At 39.6% G+C, this 25,910-nt stretch overlaps 1 protein-coding gene across 1 annotated transcript in view; it reads right to left on the bottom strand.

Annotated features, from left to right (window-relative positions):
• NEURL1 (neuralized E3 ubiquitin protein ligase 1) overlaps positions 1 to 14,145 on the bottom strand; it is a gene marked incomplete at both ends in the record, with an annotated part of 129,262 nt that extends 115,117 nt beyond the window's left edge. Inside the window, one exon of the mRNA XM_083363760.1 lies at positions 14,061 to 14,145. Coding sequence (XP_083219886.1) covers positions 14,061 to 14,145 — 85 coding nt within the window. The remainder of the gene's footprint in view (positions 1 to 14,060) is intronic.
• Positions 14,146 to 25,910: the final 11,765 nt, after the last annotated feature.

Raw genomic sequence — 25,910 nt, 5'->3', positions numbered from 1 at the left:
TTAGAAGTGAATCAATACAAATAGAAAAATCTATATTGCCATTAATTTGAATTGGGACAATGAAAAGTGGGGGAACACAGCTTCCAAAATGTGTGATTGCAGCCACTCTGTTAACATTTTCAGAATTTCCTCAGGTTTAGTTTATACATAACAAGAAAGTAAATACAGTATGTTTGCTTTCATGGTAGATACACAAAGGATATGTATAATAAAAACTCTCAAATCTGAAAAACATCAGACCAGATATATCTATAGAGAGAAATTGCTTCTACCTATGTAAGAACATTAATAGTATTTCTTATTATCTTTGCCTCCAATGTCATTAAACCACCATATACTATAAAAAAATTATGCTGTTCTTAGTATCAAATCTTCCACTCCATTACTACATGGCAGTGTTTCTCAATCTTTGCAATTTTAAGATGTGTAGACTTCAGCTCCTAGATTTTCCCAGCCAGGAAGGAAAAATCAAGGCAAGAATTGGAAATAAAGCTAAAGCTATACTGAGTTGTATCATTCACTTACCGTATATACTTGAGTATAAGCCGAATTTTTCAGCCCACTTTTTGGGCTGAAAAATTCCACTTCGGCTTATACTCCAGTCAACAAAAAAACTTACCGAGGACATGTGCGCGGCCGAGGCTTTGGTGCTTCCGGGATCGCGCGCACCTCTCCCAAGCCACCGCCATCCGGAGACCTGCCGAAGTTTGGGGAGGTTTGGGGAGGTCCGCGCGCACCTCCCCAAACCTCCCCAAACGTCGGCAGGTCTCCGGACCTCCGCGCCTTGCCTGCCTGCTTCTTTCTGCAGCGGAAAGAAGCAGGCAGGCAGGGTGCGGAGGAACGGAGACCTGCCGACGTTTGGGGAGGTTTGGGCGCCTCCCCAAACCTCCCCAAACGTCAGCAGGTCTCCGTTCCTCCTGCCGACGTTTGGGGAGGTTTGGGCGCCTCCCCAAACCTCCCCAAACGTCGGCAGGTCTCCGTTCCTCCGCGCAGACCTGCCGACGTTTGGGGAGGTTTGGGCGCCTCCCCAAACCTCCCCAAACGTCGGCAGGTCTCCGTTCCTCCTGCCGACGTTTGGGGAGGTTTGGGCGCCTCCCCAAACCTCCCCAAACGTCGGCAGGTCTCCGTTCCTCCGCGCAGACCTGCCGACGTTTGGGGAGGTTTGGGCGCCTCCCCAAACCTCCCCAAACGTCGGCAGGTCTCCGTTCCTCCTGCCGACGTTTGGGGAGGTTTGGGCGCCTCCCCAAACGTCGGCAGGTCTCCGTTCCTCCGCGCAGACCTGCCGACGTTTGGGGAGGTTTGGGCGCCTCCCCAAACCTCCCCAAACGTCGGCAGGAGGAACGGAGACGCGCGCACCTCCCCAAACCTCCCCAAACTTCGGCAGGTCTCCGGACGGCGGCGGCTTGGGAGAGGTGCGCGCGATCCTGGAAGCACCGAAGCCTCGGCCGCGCGCAAGTCCTCGGTAAGCTCCGGGCGGTCACTTGCTTCGCGTCTCCTGAGGGAAGGGGGGGCGACTGGAGCGGGCGTGTTTCCTCGCCTGCTGGGCGCCGCGATTTGCCCGGGGAACGCGCGGGCCCCGAATGGCAGCGTGGAGCGAGGAAGCGGACAGCCAGGGCTTCCCCGAGAGCCGCGGCCACACAGGGTATTCCTGTGTATTCAGGCTTGCAAAATGGCGGATCGAGCCTCTGCTGGCGGCAGAGGCTTGCAGAACGGCGGATCGGCTTATACTCGAGTCAATAACTTTTTCCAGTTTTGGGGGGTGAAATTGGGGGTCTCGGCTTATACTCGAGTCGGCTTATACTCAAGTATATACGGTAATTCCCCTGTTATATTCCAGCTTGCAAGGTTAGATAATAAGACTATTTTTAGCTTTATAAGTTGACTCCTATGTATTGCAATTTTAAAAAAGAGATTAAAAAAAAGAAAGGTACTTAAATAAGCAGCTATATAAACATAACTAGGAAAAATCTTCCTCAAAAATAGCTGGTTTTATGCAATTTTGATCAGCAATCTCTTATGAATTTCAGATCGATTCTTCAAAAAGGAAACATTGTAATATAGTATATCATCAAAATTTATGCGCATTCAAGCAAACAAGAATTTTGATCAGCATTTTTTTACTACAGATTTGTCCTTTATAAAAATCTGAATTCCTCCATTGACTTTGTTTGTAAGAAGCCAGCTGGGAAAGTCACAAAAAGTGATCACATGAACCCAGGACAGTGCAACTGACATAAATACATGCCAGTTGCCAAGTGCCCAAATTTTGATCACATGCCATGGTGATGTTGCAACAGTCATAAGTGTGAAAAATGATTATAAATCACTTTTTTCAATGCTGCTGTAACTTTGAACAGTTACTAAATGAATGGTTATAAGTCATGGATTACCTATATATGATTCCATTCACAAAACATCTATATGTGATTCATACATCAGGAAATAGTAGCAGTGAATAAGCTGTTTACTTATAGAAATACAATACACACACATTAATAATACAACGGAGATCTTAATATTGATCAATTAGTTCAACACCAAAATTATCATTATATAACTAATCCAGTACTTTGATGCAACCATTTTTTTATGTTACACTTAACTTTGGATTGCAAATCAAATAAATTTGTGTCTTTAATACTGATATCCTACACTTCAATTAAAAATAGAATTTTTACTGTTGTCTTTTTATCTTCAGTACTCTAAGCTTTCTAAATAATAGAATGTTCTAACTTTCAACATATTACATAAATAATACTATATTGAAACACAATGTATCGTTTTATAGTATTATAATAAGAGGAAATATTGCAATAATAAAATACACTAACCAACCATAAGCATTATAGCAGAAATACATATGCATCATGTTTACCATAAAAATATCTGAGCAACAGCTTTCAAAGCACAAAGCTCTTAAGACTAAAGACCTCTCTGTATTTTAAAGGAAAACTCTTAACATTTGAGATCCAACAATTTCCTGACCCTCAAACAACAGTTTCTTCTGCTCCCCAATTTCTTCATTCTCCTGGCCTTTACTTTCCTAGCCATCACCAATATTAATCCAATCCCAGACATATAGGTTTCCTTTCCCAAACACAATGGCACCAAAATGACAAAAAGTACAACATGACATCACAAAGCAAAGTCCACCATTTTGTAGTCGGTCACAATATTGCCTGCCAGTATTTAAAGAACAGAATCTGCAAAAAGTCTCCTGTTCCCTTCACCTTTTGCAGATGCCTACAAATATTTTGAAGTGAAAATAAAAGTTACCTTAGAATCAATTTTGGCTATTATTTTTAATAAAGCTAAAATCAGGACTGCTATTTCTATTTGACAAATATGCAAACAAAGCAGCACACAAATACTCTACTAAATTTAGATCTCTGTAGTCCAGTCTTTCTCAAAATTTGCTCATGAAATATGTTGGGAATAGCATCACCCCCAAACTGGCCATATGGCTAAAAATTCTGCAAATAATGGAGCTGGAAGGCATCAGCTGGGAAAGGCATCAACAGGTTATAAGTTCCTGGGGCATATCATTCCGCCGGGGCCTGAAGACCTGGCTCTTTGAGCTCTCGGGCCCAGGCTGAGGAGAAAATTATTTTAATTGGGGTTTTTAATAGTACAGGGTTGATTTAATATTTTTTAAATTGGTTTTTAACTTTTGTATGCTTGATTTTTAACTCCCTGTAAACCGCCCTGAGTCCTCAGGGAAAGGGCGGTATATAAATGCAATAAAATAAATAAATAAATATACAGGTAATAAACTGCTAAGATTCTTATCTTAGTTTCTGGGGAAAAGAATTCTCTCTAATCTTTTAATTTTGTCACTCAGATATTGACTTACAGATGCTGCCTGTCCTATGCTGGATTATTTTAATAACACCATCAATCTCTTACTCAGTAACCTTTAGCCTGATCAACCAGTACCAGCTACTGAGGTTTTAAGGAAGAAGTGAGGGGGGGGAAAGGAACTGAGGAATAAAATAAATAAAAGGGCAATAATTACAGCCCTGTGAAATAGAAGGCCTTATTTGCTGGAGACCTTAGAATCCAAACAGAACATACCAGACAGATGTGAAACATACAAACATGAGATGGAGTGTGAATGTGTCTGTGTGCTCTGTCAGACTATCCTAAGGTGAGTTTTTTTTTCTTATGGGGAATAAGATGTTAACTGTACAAATCAGTTAAATAAATAGAAAACAAAGCTACAACCCAAGGGTTGAAATAAAATACTAGAGGTGAAATCTAGCAAAGTGGCAGAAGGCAGGTGGGAGCTAAATGAATGAAAATTATATCTCACATGTTCATACTCCTATAATTAGTAGTTGCTGTACTCTAACCATGGAAACAGCCATAATGGAAAACAGGGTAGCTCAACTATTATATAAAATACAAGGCAACCTTACTCTTTCTGGTAAGTAACACCTCCTCTTCTCTGAGCAATCGGAGTAGTTTCCCTTCTGTTAGATTGGGGGTGGCTGTCTCTGTCCACCCATTGAGAATTCAGTGAACAGAATTCTGTTCACTGAACATTTTCCTGGCTTCTGTTAGTCTTCCTGGGTGTGCAGTGACACTAAAAAATACTACTGTAATTTTTTTAATCCCATTTATATCCCGCCCTTCTCCAAAGACTCAGGGCGGCTTACAATTTAAGCACAAACCAATGTGCTTAGCAATAGCCTTCATTCTATGTATATGCCTGCTTATTAGGACTTTCACACACACCCCAGCGGCATTATTACAAAGTCAGCTTATTGCCCCCAACAATCTGGGTCCTCATTTTACCTACCTCAGAAGGATGGAAGGCTGAGTCAACCTTGAGCCTGGTGGGATGCGAACCTGCAGTAATTGCAGGCAGCTGGTGTTACGTAAGGAGGCATTATCCCACTTCTCCACCAAGGTCATCATTTTACTACTTCCAAACACATATGAAAACACAATGCAGCATTAGGTAAGTGAATGTTCCCTTTCTTGCCTTTATGGGGCTTGAAGGAACAGATGGAGAAAAATTACTCTGCTTCTGATCAGCACCAATTTTTGAGAAAAGGGGAGAAAATGATCATCCTGTCCCAACATTTTGTGTTTTGAAATGAAAAACAAATTCGCCCAATTTGTAATCTGGAAAAATATAAAAACTACAACAAAAATTCTGCAATTTTTATCTTCAATCCCATTGTGAAATGAAACCTTATATTCTTGTTTTTTTTTCTTGATTCTTGGCAAAAGATGTGGTAGAAGAATGGTTTTGTTTCACTGTAAACAAAGAACAGAAATAAAGCTGTGCTTGAGACTCCACAGTAATAGGACAGTAATGGGACGAGAAAGAAAATATTCATAGCACATTGTTACAAGGTCAGGTGGAAGAGCTCCTGGGATCTCACTATCAGCAATTGTCCCACCTATATTTGAAGGAAACCCATATGGGATAAATCTAGGTGGTATTGGTACAGGTAATTCTATTCACAAGTATTATTTAGACCAGGTATGGAACAATACAGTGCTAACTTTTAAGTATCTTTTTTTTAACCCACCTGATTAGAACCAGCATAAAGGCAGGGCATTTGCACATTTTGCCATATCTAACAATAAAGCACTGAACTTCTTTTTATCCTGTTGAATCATGTTTATTCAATGCTTAGAATTCTTAAATAAAAGCAAAGATTCTGGGCTGTGAGAAAGGAAAAAGAATGTTAGTGTGTTATATTATGATCACATATGCATGTAAGGGCTATTTCCACCACAGTTTCGGCGGTCTGCTCTCATGGAAAATACAGTATGGAGAACAAATTTGCAATTTGTACATATGACAAATCAATCATATGCATACAATATCAAATGCCAGATTCTGGTTTGGTACAACACAATAGATTTAGCTAAACTATTACTTTATATCCAAAAGGCAAATTCATGCAAATAATAAGCTTTAAATAAAGTGGAAGAATAGTAATTCTTGTGACTTCCCAAACACTGAAATAATGATCCACAATTTTAGAGTGATTCCAGTGAGACATTAATTCTTCAATTAATCTGTTTAATGCCATTGTTTTCATTTAGGTTTATCTGCACTTTATCATATTGTTTTCATCTTTCATATTACCAGAGAAAGAAGCACTGAGACCCTTTCAACTAAAAGTATGCACTGAGATGAGCTGAATTTCTATTCTCCAACCTGTCTCACATCTACAAGATTACAATCTAATTGGAAAAAGTGACACATTTTCTTCTATGCTCAAATGGTACTAAAAGCTAAATAAACCCAGTCCAAGGAATATATTATCACACCTTCACATCTATACGCATTGTATAATTTTATGTATAATATGCAATTTTCCCCATGGGCTAAAATTCATTTTTAATGTGACAAATGTTCCAAATTATGAGAAATGTGTTTTCTTTCACTCATTTTCTTGAATTGTTCATTAACATGTACAATATTTTCTGCTTTGAAATTTATTCTATGAGAAATTGTCCAGTAAATTATGTTTCCTGAGTAAAATATATATCCCTGAGGTATCAAGGAGTGGACTTGGATTTGGTATCTTCTGCTCTCTTCTGTTTGCATAAAAGATGCTCTACTGTTAAGCAGTAGCATTCTCCACATTCAGTCTTCATTCAGACTCTATCCAACAGAAATACCGTCAGAATGACTTCTAGAAGTCTTCAAGAGGGACACTCTTGAGCACTGTGTATTCAACCTCCAACCCACCCATCCCCATTACAATGTCAACTAAGAATGAGGGCTGGAGCTCTTGAGGTTCTTCCTCCACAGTGTTTTTTTATTCTCCCTTCTCAGGCACAAAGCAAAGGGGGAAAGTGACAACTGCTTTGACTCCATGCTTGCTTCTATATCCTTCATTTACATTGAAGGAGAAAGAGGAAATGCAAGTATGCAGTGCCATATCTACTTCCTCCAAGCTGTTATTGATCATACATTTAATATAGTAAAAAAGAGATTTACAAGAATCGCCAAGTAATTGGAAAGATAATTACTGTCCCAGAGAGAAAGATGCATGATGTGCTTTTTTGTTCGCCTTCTATCACAATGGATGTGCTGGAGATAAAAGCATGGTAGCGGAAATAATGAAGATGAAAAGTAGGAGGCTACTGTAGTCAGTGACAGTACTCTGACAGAATATGTGTTCACTAAGACTGTCCTTGCCAGTGGCAAGAAGAGAAATTATTAAGCATTAAAGGAAATATTCTTGAAGTCCATCATATCAGGAATACTAATCGTCAGAACTCTGTTGCTAGTGTAAAAATCTGAGATTATCTTCACATTCAAAGATACACAATATTTCTCTTCAGTTTCTCGAAGAGCAGAAATTAGTGGAGTTGGGCTGTGTCATACCTCTTTAGTAGTTAAGTATTGGTTTCTTAATTTTTAACACAGATATTTTAACTGTATGTTGTTTATCTGTTGTACATTGTATATTGTTTATTATATATATATATATATATATATATATATATATATATATATATATATATATATATATATATATATATATATATTGATATATAATTTTATGAGATGTGCTATATTGGGAAAATAGAACACATATAAATCCAGGTTGTACCAGAAAACACCTCTGTGGATTTCAAACTTAGCCAATTTTACAAAAATAATTCATCTCCCTCAAATTTATTTCTATAAGCTATTACTTCTTTCTAAAATATATTTATTTAATGAGATTGAAGAGCAACTTTGATTTTTATTTATAAGTCTATTTCTATCCTTACTCTCCTCAAAATTACATATTAAGAGCATTAGGTGAGAGCCTTGTAGTTTTATTTTTACAACCAGATGAAATAAATTGGATTGTTAGAAAGAGACTGGTCCACAGTTACCCAGAAAACTCCCTGTAAAGTTTTGGATATGGCTTTCTATTCCTGATCTGGAATCTGAACCCTGCATCATGTGACAAGACATTTCTAATCAATTAAGAATTTAAGATTTAGAAATTATGTGCAATATGTCTTGACAGAATGAGTTTGAAAATACATGTACATTGTATAGTGTGCTTCTGTGTATATGCTTGTGTTTGTGTATGTGTGTGTTTGCATGGATAATATTTAACAATCTCATTCTTTCAAAATAGCCACTTCATTCTAAAGGTGAACCAACTATCATTTTCTTCATAAAGAATTTACATCTACTTGGGATCCTAACAGATAACAATACATTTATAACAGGATATGGATTTGAAGAAAGAATGATTTCCTGACACACATTTGCCTCTTCTTCTTCCTCTGCTGGTTGGCCATGCCTGAACATATTAATGTCTGAAGCATTCCAGTATTATCTTGCCTGAGTTCTTTTCAGATGTCTTGGATCACTGTTAATTCTCATCAACATGAGTATTGCCTAGGTATGATCAGAGTTGAGATCCAAAGTATCTGGACCCTCTCAGATTAAGAAAAGCTGCTCTAGCATTTATTTATATCTTAACTCATTGTATAACTTACAATCATAGCCTAAGGTGGTTCAGATTTTGATAGCTATAGTCCACCTTTCTGAAAATATTCTGTCATTTATTGTTAGTTCATTTTATATATCATCCACAGAATGATCTATTTCATCCTCTAAATTGTCAGGTACCTCAAGGGAGGCAGGTTAAAAAGCAGAAGTGCACTACCAAGTATATAGAAGAGAAGTTCCAGCCTTTTGAAATAACCCCCAAATCCTAAAAAGCACGATCATCTTTTCATCTTCTATATACTTGGTAGTGCACTTCTGCTTTTTAACCTGCCTCCCTTAAGAATGAAATTTAGAGGGGAAAAACTCTTATATGCCTCAATTAAAACTACACATCTTAAAATGAAAATTACTTTTAGTTTTGTATTTAGTTATTTGTTGACAAAACTTCTATTATGCCACTTCAGTTAAAATGAATAAGCACCTTACAATTTAAATAAGGTGTATTCTGAAAAATCAGAGGTGCGGTTACTTATAAAGTTTGCAAATTTTCTTTTTAATAATATTTTATTAATTTTCCAATTTTATATTTAAGTATTTAAAAAGCAACGTGGTGGCTGGGTTAATCAATAGTTTGATAACAAAATCTTTAGTACAAATCTCAAGTTACAACATCAAATATTTCCTCTCTTTTTCCCTTAACATTTACCGTCTCGTATTTAAGCTAATAGAGTTCTTATATCAACTCAGTAAAAACATCATTATTACATTTATCAATAAATTTTAGCTTATATGTATCTTAATTATTTTTTACATTCAATCTCCATAAACAATCCATATCCTGTTATAAACTTTTTCCCTATTTTTAGTTTCCCATCAATATTCCAATTTTCAGGCTTTAGGTAACCAAGATTTCCCTTATCTCAATTCATAACAGAATCTAATATCCAAAATACACATATTATCTATTTGAATATAATCTTGTTCTATTTCGTAAAAGTTAGCTATTTCCCACCATATTAAATCATCTACTTAATAATACAATATCCTCTTTAATAAATCAAAACCATTATATATATATTACAATAAATCAAACATATTCATAATAATTATTATTTTTTCTTTTAGGTCTAATTTTTAAATATTAAACAGATAAAATCCTTATTTTCAACTAATTTCCAAATATTTTAAATCTAATAACCAGAATTCCCCTTATCTCAACTTCTCCCTTTAACCCTCTAATTAATAATGTGAAATCCCCTCTAATAAATCAAAACCCCAATTTTCTTCAGCCTTATTCTGGCTTTCTTCCTTTGCCAACTAGGCTTCCATATCATTGCTTTTAGATCGTCAAATAGATCTCCCTCTATTATTATATATGTTATTTGAAATAAAGGAGACCATTTAACTGCCATTTTTTTGGAAGGACTAGCCCATTTGTATTCATATAGTTGTCTCCCTATTATTCTGGTTCCCCATGATTGCCATGATCTTCCATTCAATCTGTTCTTCTTCTTTCTCAAATTTCTTCTGATTTATATAGAAAGTCTTTTCCATTTTCAGTGTTAGGCACTTCCTGTTTGGCAGCCGTCAGGACAACTGGCAAAAGCCGGTGCTCAGTTTTCCAGCTTGGTTTTTCTTCATCTAGTGTGCCTTAACATGTCAGAAAGTTGCCCTGGAAGGGCAATGAAGGAGGAGGGATACTTCAGGAGCTCAGGTCAGGGGTCACCCAATCGGAGCGAACTGTAGGACCCTCTGGAAAAATGAAGGAAAAGGCTGCCAAGATCTAGCAACCATAGTTGTCTCCAGCAGGAAGAAAAAGGACTATAAATCAGCTGAATTTCAACTGCGTGCTGAAGCTGGGTGAACAAGAATTTCTCTTTCCTTCTCCTTGAGGATTATAAATGTTGTGCCCCTGATGGGAAAGGGCTGAAAAGTAAAGACCCCCCAGAAGGATTAAAGTTAAAAGCGGCGAGTACCGGTAATTATAAAGAAGGGGAAAGACTCTTTGTTAAAAATACCGGACATTGATAAATAAGCCAAGGAAGACATCTAGTGGTGAAAGAAGAACAAAATTTCTGATATATGGTGAGAATTGGAAAAATTGTTGTTGACTGAAGTAACCTTGACAAAGGACACCTGCAAATGATAAGAGTGCCTTGCTGTGAGATTGAGATTCAAAGCTACTTTTATTGAATTTGGCTAAATCTAAACAGAGGTTCTTTTGGCTTTAGATTGTAAGCCGTAAAATGACTTCATCAAATATTACTAGGCTTATGAAGAAAACCTCTTCTGCACCCTCAGTAGGACAATCCAGTCCTACAACACGGGGATCTATTGAAGCAATGTTGCAACGTGAAAAGATAAGCACTGCTCAAAGTGAAACACAGATTTCATTAAAATTTCTTCAAGACCTTATGTTAAAAAATATATTATATTATATTTATATTTTATATTTTTTATATTTTTATACCGCCCTTCTCGCGAAGGACTCAGGGCGGTGTAAAGGGCAATAAATACAAAAACAAGATACAAAAGTTAAAAGCGATTAAATAAATGCCCAAGGTTAAAACAATAATTAAGATGTATTTAAAACCCCAACCCTAACCACATCAGACCAGGTCAGACTGCTCAAATAGATGCGTTTTTAGATCACGCCGGAAGGAGCGAAGGTCGGGGGCCGTCCGGAGCTCAACCGGCAAGTGGTTCCATAGGTCTGGCGCGCCCACAGAGAACGCTCTCCCCCTGGGGGCCACCAATCGAAAAATCAAGAGACATTGGGGAAAAAAACCACCTGGAAATGCAGGAAAATCACAGAAAGACACAAAGTAAACTGGAGAAACTAAATGAAGAAATTTTGCATATAAAGGGAAAATTTGAAGCTCAGAATCAAATGATAATAAAAAATCAACAGAAAATACACAAAATTGAAGAAAAAACAGATGAGAATGATAAAAAGATAGAAATGTTACTACAAGAAAATGAAAAATTAGAGAATGCAATCTTCTGTTATCTTCTGTGTTGTTAGTTCTTTGGTTGTAGTCAAAGTTTGGGTTCCTCACCCCTGCCTTTCTTTACCCCTTTTTTATTTTTAATGTGTGTTTTTTCCTTTTTTTGTATTTTATGCTTTTTTAAAAGTTTTGATGGAAAAAACTGATGTTCACCAAATTTACCTGAACTTATAGATGTGGATATAGGTAGCCTTCTTTAAAACATTTTGGATAACAGAAAAAGTAAGATGTACCTGGAAAAATGATATTGTGTCTATTTGTACAGTTGCAAAGACTGTACTCTTCCACATGGGTTAGGAGTATATATTCCAAAATGTCCCAACACATTTCATAGACAGCAAATGGGCGCAAGATAGACTTTAAGAGAGAGAAAGCCTACAACTCTTCTCCACTATATATAATTTTTGTCGATTCTGAATTTTAGCATTAGTATCACTATCTGGATTAGAGAATAAGGTTTGCAAACATAAGCAAAAGACCTTATTTTAAAGACAACCAGACATTGCTAAAGTTATGAGGACTTCTGCATCCCTATCAATCTGAAACATTGTTAGGAAAACCAACTGAAATAAAATACATCTTCAGTTACACAAGTGTAACAAAATAGTGTCACACTCATAATTTTGTGCTGCTATGCCTCCAAAGCATTTTACAGGAATCTGTCAGATGCAATCAAACTTGTTTATTCGGCACATAAACGTAGGACCTAAGGCAATCTTCTTTTTAGAAAAAAAATGGAAAAAGGACATTGTCCCAGGCAGTCACTTGGCAGGTTTGTTTTTAAAATACGAGGCAAAAGAAAGCTTAGTTAACACTTTATTTTAGTGGTTTCACTCCTGTAGCATTTAAACTATACAAGAACCATTTTGTTTGTTTGCCAGAAGTAGTGGCAGCCCAGCAACAAAACCCAGTTTAACTGGGGATCAGGAAGAGATACGAAATGCATCCAAAAATCTAGCATGTCATATGAAAGCAATTCAAGTTAGGTTATTCCAAGCTGCATTTCTGATCCATAAGCAAAAGCTAATAATAATTATGAAGGCATGTGGAGCCAGCTTATGGATTCTATAATTTAAGTTTCTCCCAGTATAATTTCCAATTGAGAAGCTTGTTCTAATGATACATCTTTCTTGACAGTTTACAACAGAATCCTAACTACTGCAGCACTGATAGAGAACGATGAGGTTCTGGGAAAAATTCTGTCTGCCTCCTTTTTTACATATCTAATTTTAAACAGAGCAATTGCTTACCCTGATTTCTCTCTGACTCAGTCCATGTTGGAATTGTCTTCCTGACCATCATGTGCAGAACTAGAGAAAAGCTATTAATACTCTTGAAACTACATAGGAGCTTCATAACAATAGACAATTTGGTTTCAAACATTTTTCATTGACAATCTGTACTTCATTGTCCTATACCTAATCACTTATGTTGTGAACAAATGAAGCAACAAAAGTGCAAAACAGTGGAAAACCTAGGATGCAGAGGGTTCTTTTTTTATCATCATTTTTAACAGCCAGCCCTGGCCACCTTATTTTAAAACTGAATTAGTGTAATATGCATGAAATGTATATCTGCTATTCTAGATTGTTCAACAAAATAAGTAAATAGATAAATAGATGGAAATACTTTCTAAAATAAGACAGTGCCCATGATTGAGAAATCAATTAATTTTGTGTAACTGAGGTCAGTTTAGTCCCAAACAATTTATGGAATAAGTATACTCTGACTACATGTTTTGTGACCCAGCAAGATAATTTTGTGCAATGCTTAAGAGTCTAGTATACCAAAAGAAGCTCAGGTGATTCATATGCTAGGCATTTAAACGGGATTAAATTTAGATTCACAAACAAATCTACTGTGAATTATGTCAATAGTGCCAGCTGAAGATTTTTAAACATAACAGCAACTAGAAAGGATTGTAATATTAATCAAATCTGAACTACAACAATCAGGATATTATCATTGATGCACATAAAATCTGTTATTCATAAAATGGATCCTCCCACTCAAAAAGCTGACACATTTCTGGGGGTTACCAAGACAACAGCAGCTGCAGCACTCATTCAGAAGTATATCATCTAGTTCCTTAAGACATTTTATTCCTCCTTCCTTTTTGCTGTCATGTGTTATTTACCCAATTCATAACTGAAGAAAGAGTCAGGAGAGATATCAGTATAAACCCATCTCCCTGCAATAACTCAGGAGTAAAGTCCAATGAGATTTATTTCCAAGGAAGAACACTGACTTCCAAGCACCCAGATACAGGATTGCACAGAGGAACCAAGATTCCCCATCACAAGAGGGGGAAAAAGAGAAAAAGAGATTTTAGATTTAGATTTTAGATTTTATTAGATTTATATACCGCCCTTTTCCCGTAGGACTCAGGGCGGTTTACAAGAGAAAGCAAACAAAAAAAAAAAGATTCTTATTGAAGAAGGATTTCAGGTGATTTTAACCATCCTGGGATACAATACAGAATGGGGGGGGCGTGTTTAGAGACTGATATTTAATCATATATAAGCTTTGATTGAGGACTCTTACAATGCCCAAACTTTCAAAGGCTTCGCTCAGCATTTCATGCTACACAGTAAGTTCTAGACAATATAAGCTCTTCTTACCTTTGAGATGTTGATGATGGACCCTGTGGAAGCGGTTGGGGTTGCCCCTAGGCATTGCTGGGATACTGGAGAAACTGTTCCCCATGGCATCAAAGGCAGCTAGCGGCTAAGGGGATGACAAGAACTGGAAGGCTCTGCCTCAGTAGGTTTGTTCTGCTGCTCTGGGTTCAAGGAAGGGGATCATTGGAGGGAAGCAAGGGGCTGGTCTCTCCCCTCCCCTCTCCGGACCTTCCTCCTCCTCCTCCTCCTCCTCCTCCTCCTCCTCCTCCTCCTCCTCTCGTTATCCCTTCGGCTTAAGATCCTCTTTGTCTTTCCTTCCTGGCAAATGGTGCTTTTCCTTGAGCTAAGTCCCCATCGCCTTGGCTGGCATGAGAAACGAACGGGCAGAAGCGCTCTCCCGGCTGGGCTAATAGCCTAACAAGCCTCCTGCGGTGCTATGCTCTGTTTCCCTGGTGGGGGAATTCAGACGGATTCTCCTGTCAAACCCTCGCTCCGAGTCCCGCTTCTCTTTCGGCGTTCCTTCTTTCCCCAACCCCCCCCCACCACCACCTCTCCCTTCCCACTGGCTCTCACTCCGTCGAGTTTACCTTGCCCAGGCAAAGCAAGAGCAGAGATGTCATCGGGCCCCGCCTTCGCTTAGCCCTCAGCCGCTGCTGAAACTTGGCGTCTCCTAATCCTTCCACCAGCTTTCTTCTCCCCCACCACCACCACCACCACCACGCTCCCCGGCATTTCTGCCTTATCTGGGGGCCTGCGGCGCCCCTCTCCAATCTGGTTGTTATGGTGATAGCTGCCGCCTCAGACTGGGCATTTCAGGGACCGGACGAGTCACGTGGGCAACCAGATGTGCTACCTCTGGAGCGGGAGGCGGGGCGGAGAGGCGTTTCGAGGCACGAGCCCTCCTCTTTTTTTTTTCTCTCTCTCTCCACTGTACCTGGCCAACAGGTACCTCTGGCCGTCGCCTTGCCATACCTACATCCGGCAGCGAGCGTGGTGCGGAGGCGCCAAACCTTCCAGCGGTTTGGGGAGCGAAAACCGCCGGGAAAACGCCGCCCCGCCTCCCGCTCCAGAGGTGGACGCTGAGGAAAAGGGCGGGCGCACGCGCACCTATTTGGCCTCCCGCTGCGAGATAAAATGTCGACCCGAGGGGGAAATACGGACAGTAGGCTGGGAGAATTGGGGGGGGGGCGCGGGGTTCTGCTGCAGGAGGAGGGATCGGAGAAGAGGATCCGCGGTGTGAGTGCAATGTGTGCGCAGCCTTCTTGAGCAAAAAGCGAATATTTTACGCGTGGAAACCGAAATGGTGCCATATGCACGAGTCCCGAACCGGCAGGTTAACCAAGTGCCTAGCGGCGCACGTTTTCTGTAGTAGGAATGAGGAACAGGAGTGGTCCTGGGCACGTCCCTAAAAGATTTCCCTGCTAACCCGTTTGTTTCCCCTTTTCTTAGGGTCGGGTTTTACCCAGTTGAATTAAATCAGAAACTGAGATTCTGTGGCCTGCCCACGTGTTTGTTCTCCTAAATATATTTTGACACCGCTGTGCTCATCAGAAGTAGGAGGGAATAATAATGTTTGGTGCCAAAGTGAGACATATCTGTACCCAAAGGTAGATAGATATAAAATTAGGTCTAGTGACTATTTGAGACATTTGTAAATGCCCAAAGATTGCTTTTTGCAATTGCACACTAAAGGAAGTAAAGGCTCCAGATTTATGCAGAAATACTGTCTAGGCAGGGCTAGATGAATCAAAAGTTGGAATTAAGATTGCTGGAAGAAACATCAACAACCTAAGATATGCAGATGATACCACTCTAATGGCAGAAAGTGAAGAAGAACTAAAGAGCCTCTTGTTGTGGGTGAAGGAGAGTGCAAAACTTGGGTTGAAACTAAACATTAAGAAAACCAAGATCATGGCATCTGGCCCTCTCAATTCCTGGCAAATAGATGGGGAAGAAATGGAGGTAGTGACAGATTTTATTTTCCTGGGCTCCAAGATCACCGCAGATAGGGACTGTAGCCAAGAAATTAAAAGACGCTTGCTCCTCCGGAGGAAAGCCATGACAAATCTAGACAGCACACTAAAAAGCAGAGACATCACCCTGTCAACAAAAGTGTGTATAGTCAAGGCTATGGTCTTCCCAGTTGCAATGTATGGCAGTGAAAGCTGGACCATAAGAAAGGCTGAGCGCCAAAGAATTGAAGCCTTTGAACTATGGTGCTGGAGAAGACTCCTGCGAGTTCCTTGGACTGCAAGGCGATCAAACTGGTCAGTCCTAGAGGAGATCAACCCTGACTGCTCTTTAGAAGGCCAGATCCTGAAGCTAAAACTCAAATACTTTGGTCACCTAATGAGAAGGAAGGACTCACTGGAGAAGAGCCTAATGCTGGGAAAGATTGAGGGCAATAGAAGAAGGGGACGACAGAGAATGAGGTGGCTGGATGGAGTCATTGAAGCAGTAGGCGTGAGCTCAGATGGACTCCAGAAGATGGTAGAGGACAGGAAGGCCTGGAGGAACGTTGTCCATAGGGTCGCGATGGGTCGGACACAACTTCGCAACTAACAACAACAACAACTCTCTAGTACTTAGGGTTACCAAATTGAAACACCCAGTTGTTAGGAGAGTCTTATTATCTTAGGAGGCTTTCAATTGTAAATAGATCTGTCAAATCACAAACATTCTTGAGTGGATCTGATTCCATTCTCTGAAATACATTATAAGGGAGTTGGAAAGTATGTTAACATTTATATAAAGTGTTTTTTGGGGAGAAAACTACACTATTATTGCATCTATATGTCTGAACTTCACACTACAGTATATTGTCACAATGTATGTTTTCAATTAACTGCATAGTGACATACCTTCCCAAATTTAAAAAAAATATTTAGATAAATGTTAGACACTCTAAAAAGGGATGGACTTTATCTCAATACAGATAGTCCTTGACTTACAACAGTTCATTTAGTGACCATTCAAAGTTACGACAGCACTGAAAAAAATAACATGTTCATTTTTCACACTTACAACTTTTATGGTATCCCCATGATTATGTGATCAAAATACAGATGCTTGGCAACTGGTTCGTACTTATGACCATTGCTGTGTCCCAAGGTCATGTGATCACCTTTTGCAACCTTTTGACAAGTAAAATCAATGGAGAAGCCAGATTCACCTAGCAACCATGCTATTAAGTTATCAACTGCAATGATTCACCTAACAGCTGTGGCAAGGAAGGTCGTAAAATCGGGCAAACTTGCTTAACAATCACTTAACAAGCAAACTTTTGGGCTCAATTGTGGTCATAAGTCAAGGACTACTGGTACTTAGAATTATCCAATCCAAACTGTTGATATTCTTCATAGAAATCAGATTTCTGTAAGTAGCTGAGAACAGGTGTATTTACATTTCAGCTTGCTGTGAATATAAATAATTCCAGATGACTCAACCTTTCTTGTGCCAGAGGAAAGTCCTTAAGCCCTCTGGGAATTGCGCAATGTCAGTTACATTATAAATATCAGGACTATTACATTTTTGTTTTATCTGTTTTCCTACTCTATGTGATACCTGCCCAAGAGTTCTCTCTGGCTTGAGCACTGCTGGTTTGCATATAAATATGAATAGAGATACAGATAGACATAATTTTAACTGAAAGATTTATCATACTTAAAAGATCAACAAGAAAAAGTATATAAAGAAAAAATAGAAAAAGGAAAATAGAAAAAGTACTAGAAACAGTACAGATAAATAAAAAGAGAAAGGAAAGTTAAAGATGCAGCTTTTAGTGATTGCTGGTTCATGCTCACAATCCTAGTCTTTATAAGAGGAAATGAAACAAGCAATTCAAATTAGAAATCAACAGCTTTTAATATACATATGTTGTTTTATTTTTTGCAAAATCAAATAGGAAAGCAGCTGTAAGATAAATTGCACAACTGCTAAATTAATTATATATTTATCATTTATATATTATTCTTTCTATTGCTTTAAGATAAAAGCTCCAGAATCTGACTCAGTATAAGTTAATTGTTTATAATATTGTAGAATTGTGCAGTATCACAGTAATTCATTTAGTTGCAGCAGCCATTGGCGAAGAAAACTTTTTAAATATGTAAATAAGATTAAATTTAAACTATCCAATTTTTTAAAAATCAAAATTTCTGTATGTCTAAATTAGCTATAATCTTTAATATTTGTTTGAGATGGTTCCAAATTTAGTGATTTTTTACAATCAATTAAAGAGTGTTATTAAGGTACACATTAATTATTTGGAAAAACTTTGATGTAAAGAGTTGGAATACCTCATATTAACAAACAGTGGATTACAGAATACTATCTTTTGATTATAAAATAAGATTATTTAAACAAAAGTTTTTCCCTATGTTTATTAAAGACTTCAGAGAATTAAATTCTTGTCAATTTTATAATCTTTGAAAGTGTAAAGGGTTAGAAGGGGGACTTAGGAATATTTTATTGCCCCACAAATATTAATTTAATATCTATCATCTATCTATCTATCTATCTATCTATCTATCTATCTGTTAATTAATAAGGTTTGGTGAAGAATAACATGGTTTAAAGATGTGAATGTCATTTTGAATAATATAGGAAATTTTCAAATTAATTGTTATATGAAGAATAATGGGTTTTTTAAACATGGAGCTAGCAAAAGAAATTACTTTTGTGATGGAAAGATAGGGGTACCCAGATTTACAATCTTAGATTGATGGTGTGTGTTTGCTTTTTGCTTACAAAGTGGTTTTTCATCAATGTAATGGAAAGATTGATCAATATTGCTCTCTGTGGTCAAGGTATTAGCCCTGTTTTTAAAATTGAGCTGTTTATACATACATAATATTTTCCTCATTGTCTTTTTCATTTTAATTTTTTGCTTGGTTTTCCCTGTGTTAAACCAAATGTATTTAACTGGTTATGTTTTATGCAATTGAATGCCTACTAGTTTTAGTTTATGAGAAATAATTTTCAATTTTTGAATAATAATAATAATAATAATAATAATAATAATAATAATAATAATAATAATAATAATAATAATAATAATAATAAACCTTTATTGTCAAAGTACATGTGTACATTGAGATTAGCTGAGCCTTCCCCCCCCGTGCTCCCTCCCCCCAACACACAGTGACAACAAACCCTCCATCCTACCACACCATGTGAACCAACTACACCACACACCGGCCTCCCAAGTCAATTCTGCATAAGTTCACAGAGATTATATCCCATTCAAAAGCCTAACAGCCCACGGATAAAAGCTGTTTTTCATCCTGTTGGTATGCTGGCTATACTCCTATATCTCCTACCCGATGGTAGGAGAGTAAAGAGATACCGTCCAGGTATTATTGCTTGATGTATAACCTTGCAAAAGAATAGCAAAAGAAGTTTTATGTCCTGAACTTAATTATCTAAAAAGGCTAGCTGAATAACTGATTTTCATAACTTGTTTCTTAATACCAATGGATGAAAATTCCATCCATTCTTATCTGAAAGGCATAGGTTGCATTTCATGGAGAACACTGTGAATAACTTTTATTATTATCTAGTTAGGCGTTTTTAGGTGTTGCCCTCTGGATGTGTTGAACACTCAAATTCCCCAATGTAGTAATGTTGTGCTAATAGATCCTAGGCTACACATTCATGTTACATCATTACAGGAACTAAATATTATAACGTTTAGTGTTTTGGTGGCTCCAGTTGGTTAGGGCTGTTCTACAGGAGAAATAAATCTAGGACTTATTTTTGCATATTTGCTTTCTGCCTAGAACTTTTTTTATCAGTTACTTCAATCTATCATTTCCCCTGAGAAAAAAAATAGAAAACAGGAGAACATCATGATCCTTAACTAACTGGAATTATAAGGTATGAATGTGACATAGTATGATAAACAATCAGACTACTCTCCAACAAGCTTTTAAAAAGGAAGGAAGGAAGGAAGGAAGGAAGGAAGGAAGGAAGGAAGGAAGGAAGGAAGGAAGGAAGGAAGATAGATTGATTTACAGCTTTATCTACTGCATAGGTACTGAACAGATTCTATCACAATTCTTATCTATTTTATGTCATATGCAAGAATAATTAGGAGATACAGCAACCCTATTAATTTGCTTAATGATCCTTGCTTTGTTTGTAATCAAGGTAAAATCTAATGAAGGAACCATTTCATAGGGAGGAGTGTCCTTGTTATAAAATGGGCAGAGGGGCAGTAATTTAAACTCTCATGACAGATTGTTCTTCCAAGATTACTCCTATAAAATAGATTTATTTTAGGCTGCCACAATCAGATTGAATCTCCTGATACATCCGCTCCTACGTGGAGAAATTCTTACTTCTTCTGCCAAAGCCTGTGTCCTTCAACCCAATTCTAGGAAAAATGGAGAGGAAGATGCTTCAGATATTGTTATTCAAGGCCAGAAGTTTGAAACGTCACAAAATTTGTGTCAATCCTGAGCCAAAAGTGTTGTTGTGTAACTATGCACAGCTGCTCAGGACTTTTCAGTGCCATTGGATACAGTACTGTGGGTAGGTGACCTTTAGTATTCCAGCTTTAACCATTTTAAGTATTTAATAACAGCAGAATAGGGATAGAAAATAAGGTGCCAACTGATCTATCCTCTGTTCTGCACCAGGAAGGATACACTTTGGTGAATGGGGACAATGTACCCAACATGTACATGGAAGGTTAAAACACATGGCGGAAGAATGCAATACTAAATTATTTTTGCAATTTAAGAGGAAAATTATTAGAGATGAAGGAGTAGCTCTGATTTCCATCCCTGCCCAACAACCATATCCTGCTGCAAATTGTCCAGGAGGAAAGTGTAACATGGGGGGAAAAATAGAAGGACAGGAAGGAGGAATTCACTTAATGTCGTTTACTGTTTCCCCAGAATTCCCCCCCATGTTGTAAGTCCAGATCCATTCTGTTGTGTATGTAAATAGTTGCTAACAAGGAAAATAGCAGATTGCAATATAGCTGGGTTTTGAGCGGGAGATTCAGGTGCAATCATTGGTTGCAATAAACAAGAAGCGGGAAAATAGACTCCGATGATTGGTTACAGTTCAAACAGTTCCACTATAAAAGGTTGCAACATTTGACAGTTGACAGTTGACTTTGTGTATTCAATAAACTCGTTCATTGTTAAACCACTCTGAGTCCTCGTCTATCAGAACCAAACAATTGGCGACGAAGGTGGGATAGACAGAAGACCAGAGAATTGGCGGAATTGTCACGCAAAGGCGGCAAATTCGGAAACGTGTCACAGTCAACCGAGCGGCCGCGGCAGAATAAGAAAAATTCTCCGAATGGCGCAAATTGGGTCATTGAAGGAATTCGACCCAAACTTCCCAGAGGATTGGGAAGAATACATCGGACAAGTCGAAGGGTTCCTGCTAGTGAACGGAATCACAGACGACCGGAAAAAGGCGGCAGCATTATTGACGATTTGCGGCACACCGGTCTATCGAATCGCTGTCGGACTGTGTCAACCACAACCGGTCTCAAGCGTGCCTTATGCCGACCTCCTAGCCAAACTAAAGGTCCACTTTACACCTAGGGGATCCGAACTATTCTGGCGACGCATCTTTGAGAAAAGAAACCAGAGACCGGGAGAATCCATACAAAAATTTGTCGCTGCCGTCAGGGAAGCCGCAGTACGTTGTAAATACGACAATTTAGAAATAAGAATTCGGGACCGAGTAGTACTGGGCTTGCGTGACGAGCAGCTACAAAACAGAATAATCGCCAAACCCACCGGCGATCTGCAGGAAGTGATCGATGAACTTTTAACGTACGAATCAACCGGGTATCGCGACCCCCCCCCGCAGTAGCATGGCAGCGTCGTCCGAGATCAACCAAGAGGGCTATGTGGACTGCGGGGAGGTGGACCAGCAGTGGGAAGAAGATATTGCTGAAGTCTCCAGGCGATTTGGGAAATTGGTGCCAAGACCACCCAGAAGTGAAGGGCCTGAACCTAACCGCCGTCAACAAACCGCAACTCCGCAAAGACAAGCGACGGGCACAACGACCATGGAGGGACACCGCAACCAGACCACGCGACAACGACAACCAGAACCGGTGTGGCAGCTGCGGAGGCAACCATCCCCGCGCCTCTTGCCGATTCCGTACCGCAAAGTGCAGGGCGTGTGGAAAGACCGGCCACATCCAGGCCATCTGTAGGAGCCGTGCTCGCGACAACCGCCTTCACGAAGTCGATGTGTGGCCCGAAGGTAAGGTAACCCCTTACGTTAGTGGCAAAGAGACCCCTAAACCCTGGGATAAAATTCCAAATCTAGGGGAGGTGGCGCGTGTCAACCGCAGGAGAAATGGGAAAAATAGCAATTTTCCAGAAGGAAAATTAAAAATCATAGTCCATCTGCAAGGGGTTCCTTGCAGAATGGAAATAGACTCAGGGGCTTCAGTGTCAATAATTTCCAGTGAAACCCTTGAGAGGATTGAACAAATAAGTGGAAGAAAAATTCCACTTAGTTCAACAAAAATTCAATTAACTGACTTTCAAAAAAGCCCAATAAAAATAAAAGGGAAGATTAGCCTTAGTGTTAAATTTAAGGGATTTAAGGGGGTTTTAGATTTAATAGTTACTGAGGGACATAGGACTAGTCTAATTGGCCTTAACTGGTTCCCTGCCCTGGGCATTTGGATCGGGGGAATAAATTCAGTAATTAAAAATAAGACCCTCGAATCAGTCTGCAATGAATTTGCAGACGTATTCGATGGATCTCTTGGTAAATACAAAGGGCCCCCAATTAAATTTAATCTAGACCCCTCAGTAAAACCAATCAGGCTTAAGGCCCGAAGGGTACCGTTCGCCCTGAAGGAAAAAATCGAGGCCGAGCTCGACAGGCTTGTAGGCCAAGGAGTATTAGAACCTGTTGAGGGTGGTTTGTGGGAAACGCCGATTGTCACACCCCTCAAACCCAATGGGGATGTGAGAATCTGCGCTGACTACAAGGCCACCCTGAACATTGGAATGAAAAAACATGCTTACCCGGTCCCGACGGTGAAGCAGGTCCTCGCCACGATCCAGGACGGCGCCATGTTTGCCAAGCTAGACTTGGCGCATGCGTACTTACAATTGACTGTTTCTGAAGAGGCTGCAGAAGCACAGACGATTGTTACCCACAAGGGGGCGTTCCGAGTCCACAGACTGCAATTTGGTATTGCAGCAGCTCCAGGCATCTTTCAAGAAGTGATGGAAAGGACCTTAAAGGGCATACCTGGTGTATGCCCTTACTTTGATGATGTCTTGATAGCTGGAAAAAATGAGGAAATGTTAGTAGAGCGGCTGGAACAGGTATTGGGCAGATTTAGGAGGGCTGGATTGAAACTAAAAAAGGAAAAATGTTGCATTGGGGTTAAGTCCACTGATTTTTTGGGGTTCAGGATTGACAAAAATGGAATCCATCCTACCCCTGACAAAATTAAAGCAATTAAATGGGCTCCTGAACCAAGGAACAAGGCTGAACTACAAGCCTTCCTTGGCTTAGTAAACTTCTACCATACGTTTGTGCCACACAAGGCTGCCATTGCAGAACCCCTCCACAGACTCTTAGATAAAAAGGCTCCTTGGCAGTGGCTGAACAAGCATAGAGTTAGTTTCCAAACTTTAAAGGACATTCTTTCCAGCCAATCAACCGTAACCCACTTTATAGAAAATAAACCAATTTACTTAGCGTGCGATGCTTCACCTTATGGTGTAGGGGCTGTGATCAGCCACTTAGACAACCAAGGAATACAAAGACCAATCGCATATTATTCCAGGACACTAACCAAGGCAGAGCGGAATTATGCTCAGATAGACAGGGAAGCATTAGCAATTGTGGCAGGAGTAAAAAAGTTCCATGACTACCTTTATGGTAGGAACTTTACCATACTGACTGACCACAAACCCCTGTTGGGACTGTTTACCACAGATAAACAGACTCCCCAAATCATGTCACCCAGAATGCTGAGGTGGTCCATTTTCCTCTCTGCATACTCATTTTCTCTCCAATACAGACCGGGCAAGGACATGGGACGTGCTGACGCCCTTAGCAGACTGCCATTAAACATCACTGAGGAAGACCCTGCCCCTGTGGGACAAATAATGTCCCTACAGGACATTCCTGACTGGCCTCTAACCGCTAAAGATATAGCTGTGGCAACAAATAATGACCATACTTTAAAGAGAATAATGGCCTGGGTCCTGAGTGGGTGGCCTAACGCCATCCCGGATGCCAAGTACATTCCCTATTTTAGAAGGAAAGATGAACTGTCAGTTCATTTGGGATGCTTACTGTGGGGAAACCGTGTGGTTATTCCTGGAATCCACAGACCAGCTATTTTATTAGAATTACATGAAGGACACCCAGGAATAGTTCGTATGAAGGCGTTGGCTAGGAGTCACTTGTGGTGGCCAGGACTGGACAACGACATTGAAGAATGTGTTGCCAATTGCCATTTGTGCCAACGTTCTAGGCCAGAACACCAACACATTCGTACGCATAAGTGGGAGTTAGCTAGAAATCCTTGGTCCAGGATTCATATTGACTTTGCTGGACCTTTCCAAGGGTTAACATTTCTGGTAGTGGTAGACAGCTTCTCTAGATGGCTAGAGGTAGTACCAGTCAGTTCATTGACATCAGGGAGAACAATACAGGTATTAAGGGGCCTCTTTGCCACTCATGGGTTACCGGATGTAATTGTGTCAGATAATGGGCCACAATTCACCTCTGTTGAATTCCAGGATTTCCTCAAGGCCAACTCGATTAAACACAAGACATCAGCACCCTTCCACCCATCCACCAACGGCTTGGCTGAACGAAATGTGAGGACCACGAAAGACGCCTTAAAAAGAATCATTTGGGGCGACTGGCATCAAAGACTGGCCGAATTCTTGCTGACCCAACATAGGACCCCATGTACTGCTACCGGCAAAAGTCCAGCTGAAATGAGGTGGGGAAGGAGACTGACCACCAAATTGGACAGGTTACACCCTGACAGACTTCTACCAAGTGCTGAACTGGACATTCCAAATAGAACATTTAAAGTGGGGAATTTAATCTGGGCCAGGAACTATGCTCAAGGGGACAAATGGATCCCAGGGGTGGTTACTGAAATATTAGGTCCCCTGTCGTACACTATTGAGGGGGAAGGGAATAGGATCAGCAAAAGACACATAGATCAGCTGAGGAAGAGAACTACTGGATGCTTGCCAGTAGATGGGGATCAAAGTATTTTAGGGGGGAACAATACATCCAGGTTCAGTGATAACAACATGCCAGAGAGTGTGGTAGAAGAAAGGCAAAATAACTCATTCCCTGGTAACCAACAACAACAATTTAGTCAAATTGACTGGGAAGTACCCCTGCGAAGTAGGCCAGTGACCGCTGATCTTCAAACACAAACAAATACACAAAACAGCAACAGGGAAACATCAGAGTCTGGTAACCAAGAGCCCAGGTCCAACAGAGACAATCAGCCAAGCAAACAATCAGAAAGAGGGGTCCCTAGCAGCCAGAGCAATAGATACCCTTCTAGAATCCATAGGCCACCAAAATATTTAAAGGATTTTGTAGATAAATAACAACAACTGGGGGGTAAGGGGTGTTGTGTATGTAAAACACATTCCTTACTCCAGTTAAGAGAAATCAATAGGAGATGGGACAAAGACACTGAAAATTTATGACAACAATGTGTAGAAAAATGGAATGAGGAATGAAATTCTATTGTTCCTGCCTATCCTACACTGAAACAAAAATTTTCTGTGTTGCTACTTCTGGAAATCCTCAGGGGGATTATGGGTTTTAAATTGTTGTTTTAGAATTGTATTACTGTTT

This window comes from Vipera ursinii, assembly GCF_947247035.1.
Source record: "Vipera ursinii genome assembly, chromosome: 5".
Taxonomy (NCBI): Eukaryota; Metazoa; Chordata; class Lepidosauria; order Squamata; family Viperidae; genus Vipera; species Vipera ursinii.
Note: the sequence above shows the minus strand (reverse complement) of the source record. Positions and strands in the feature narration are given on the sequence as shown.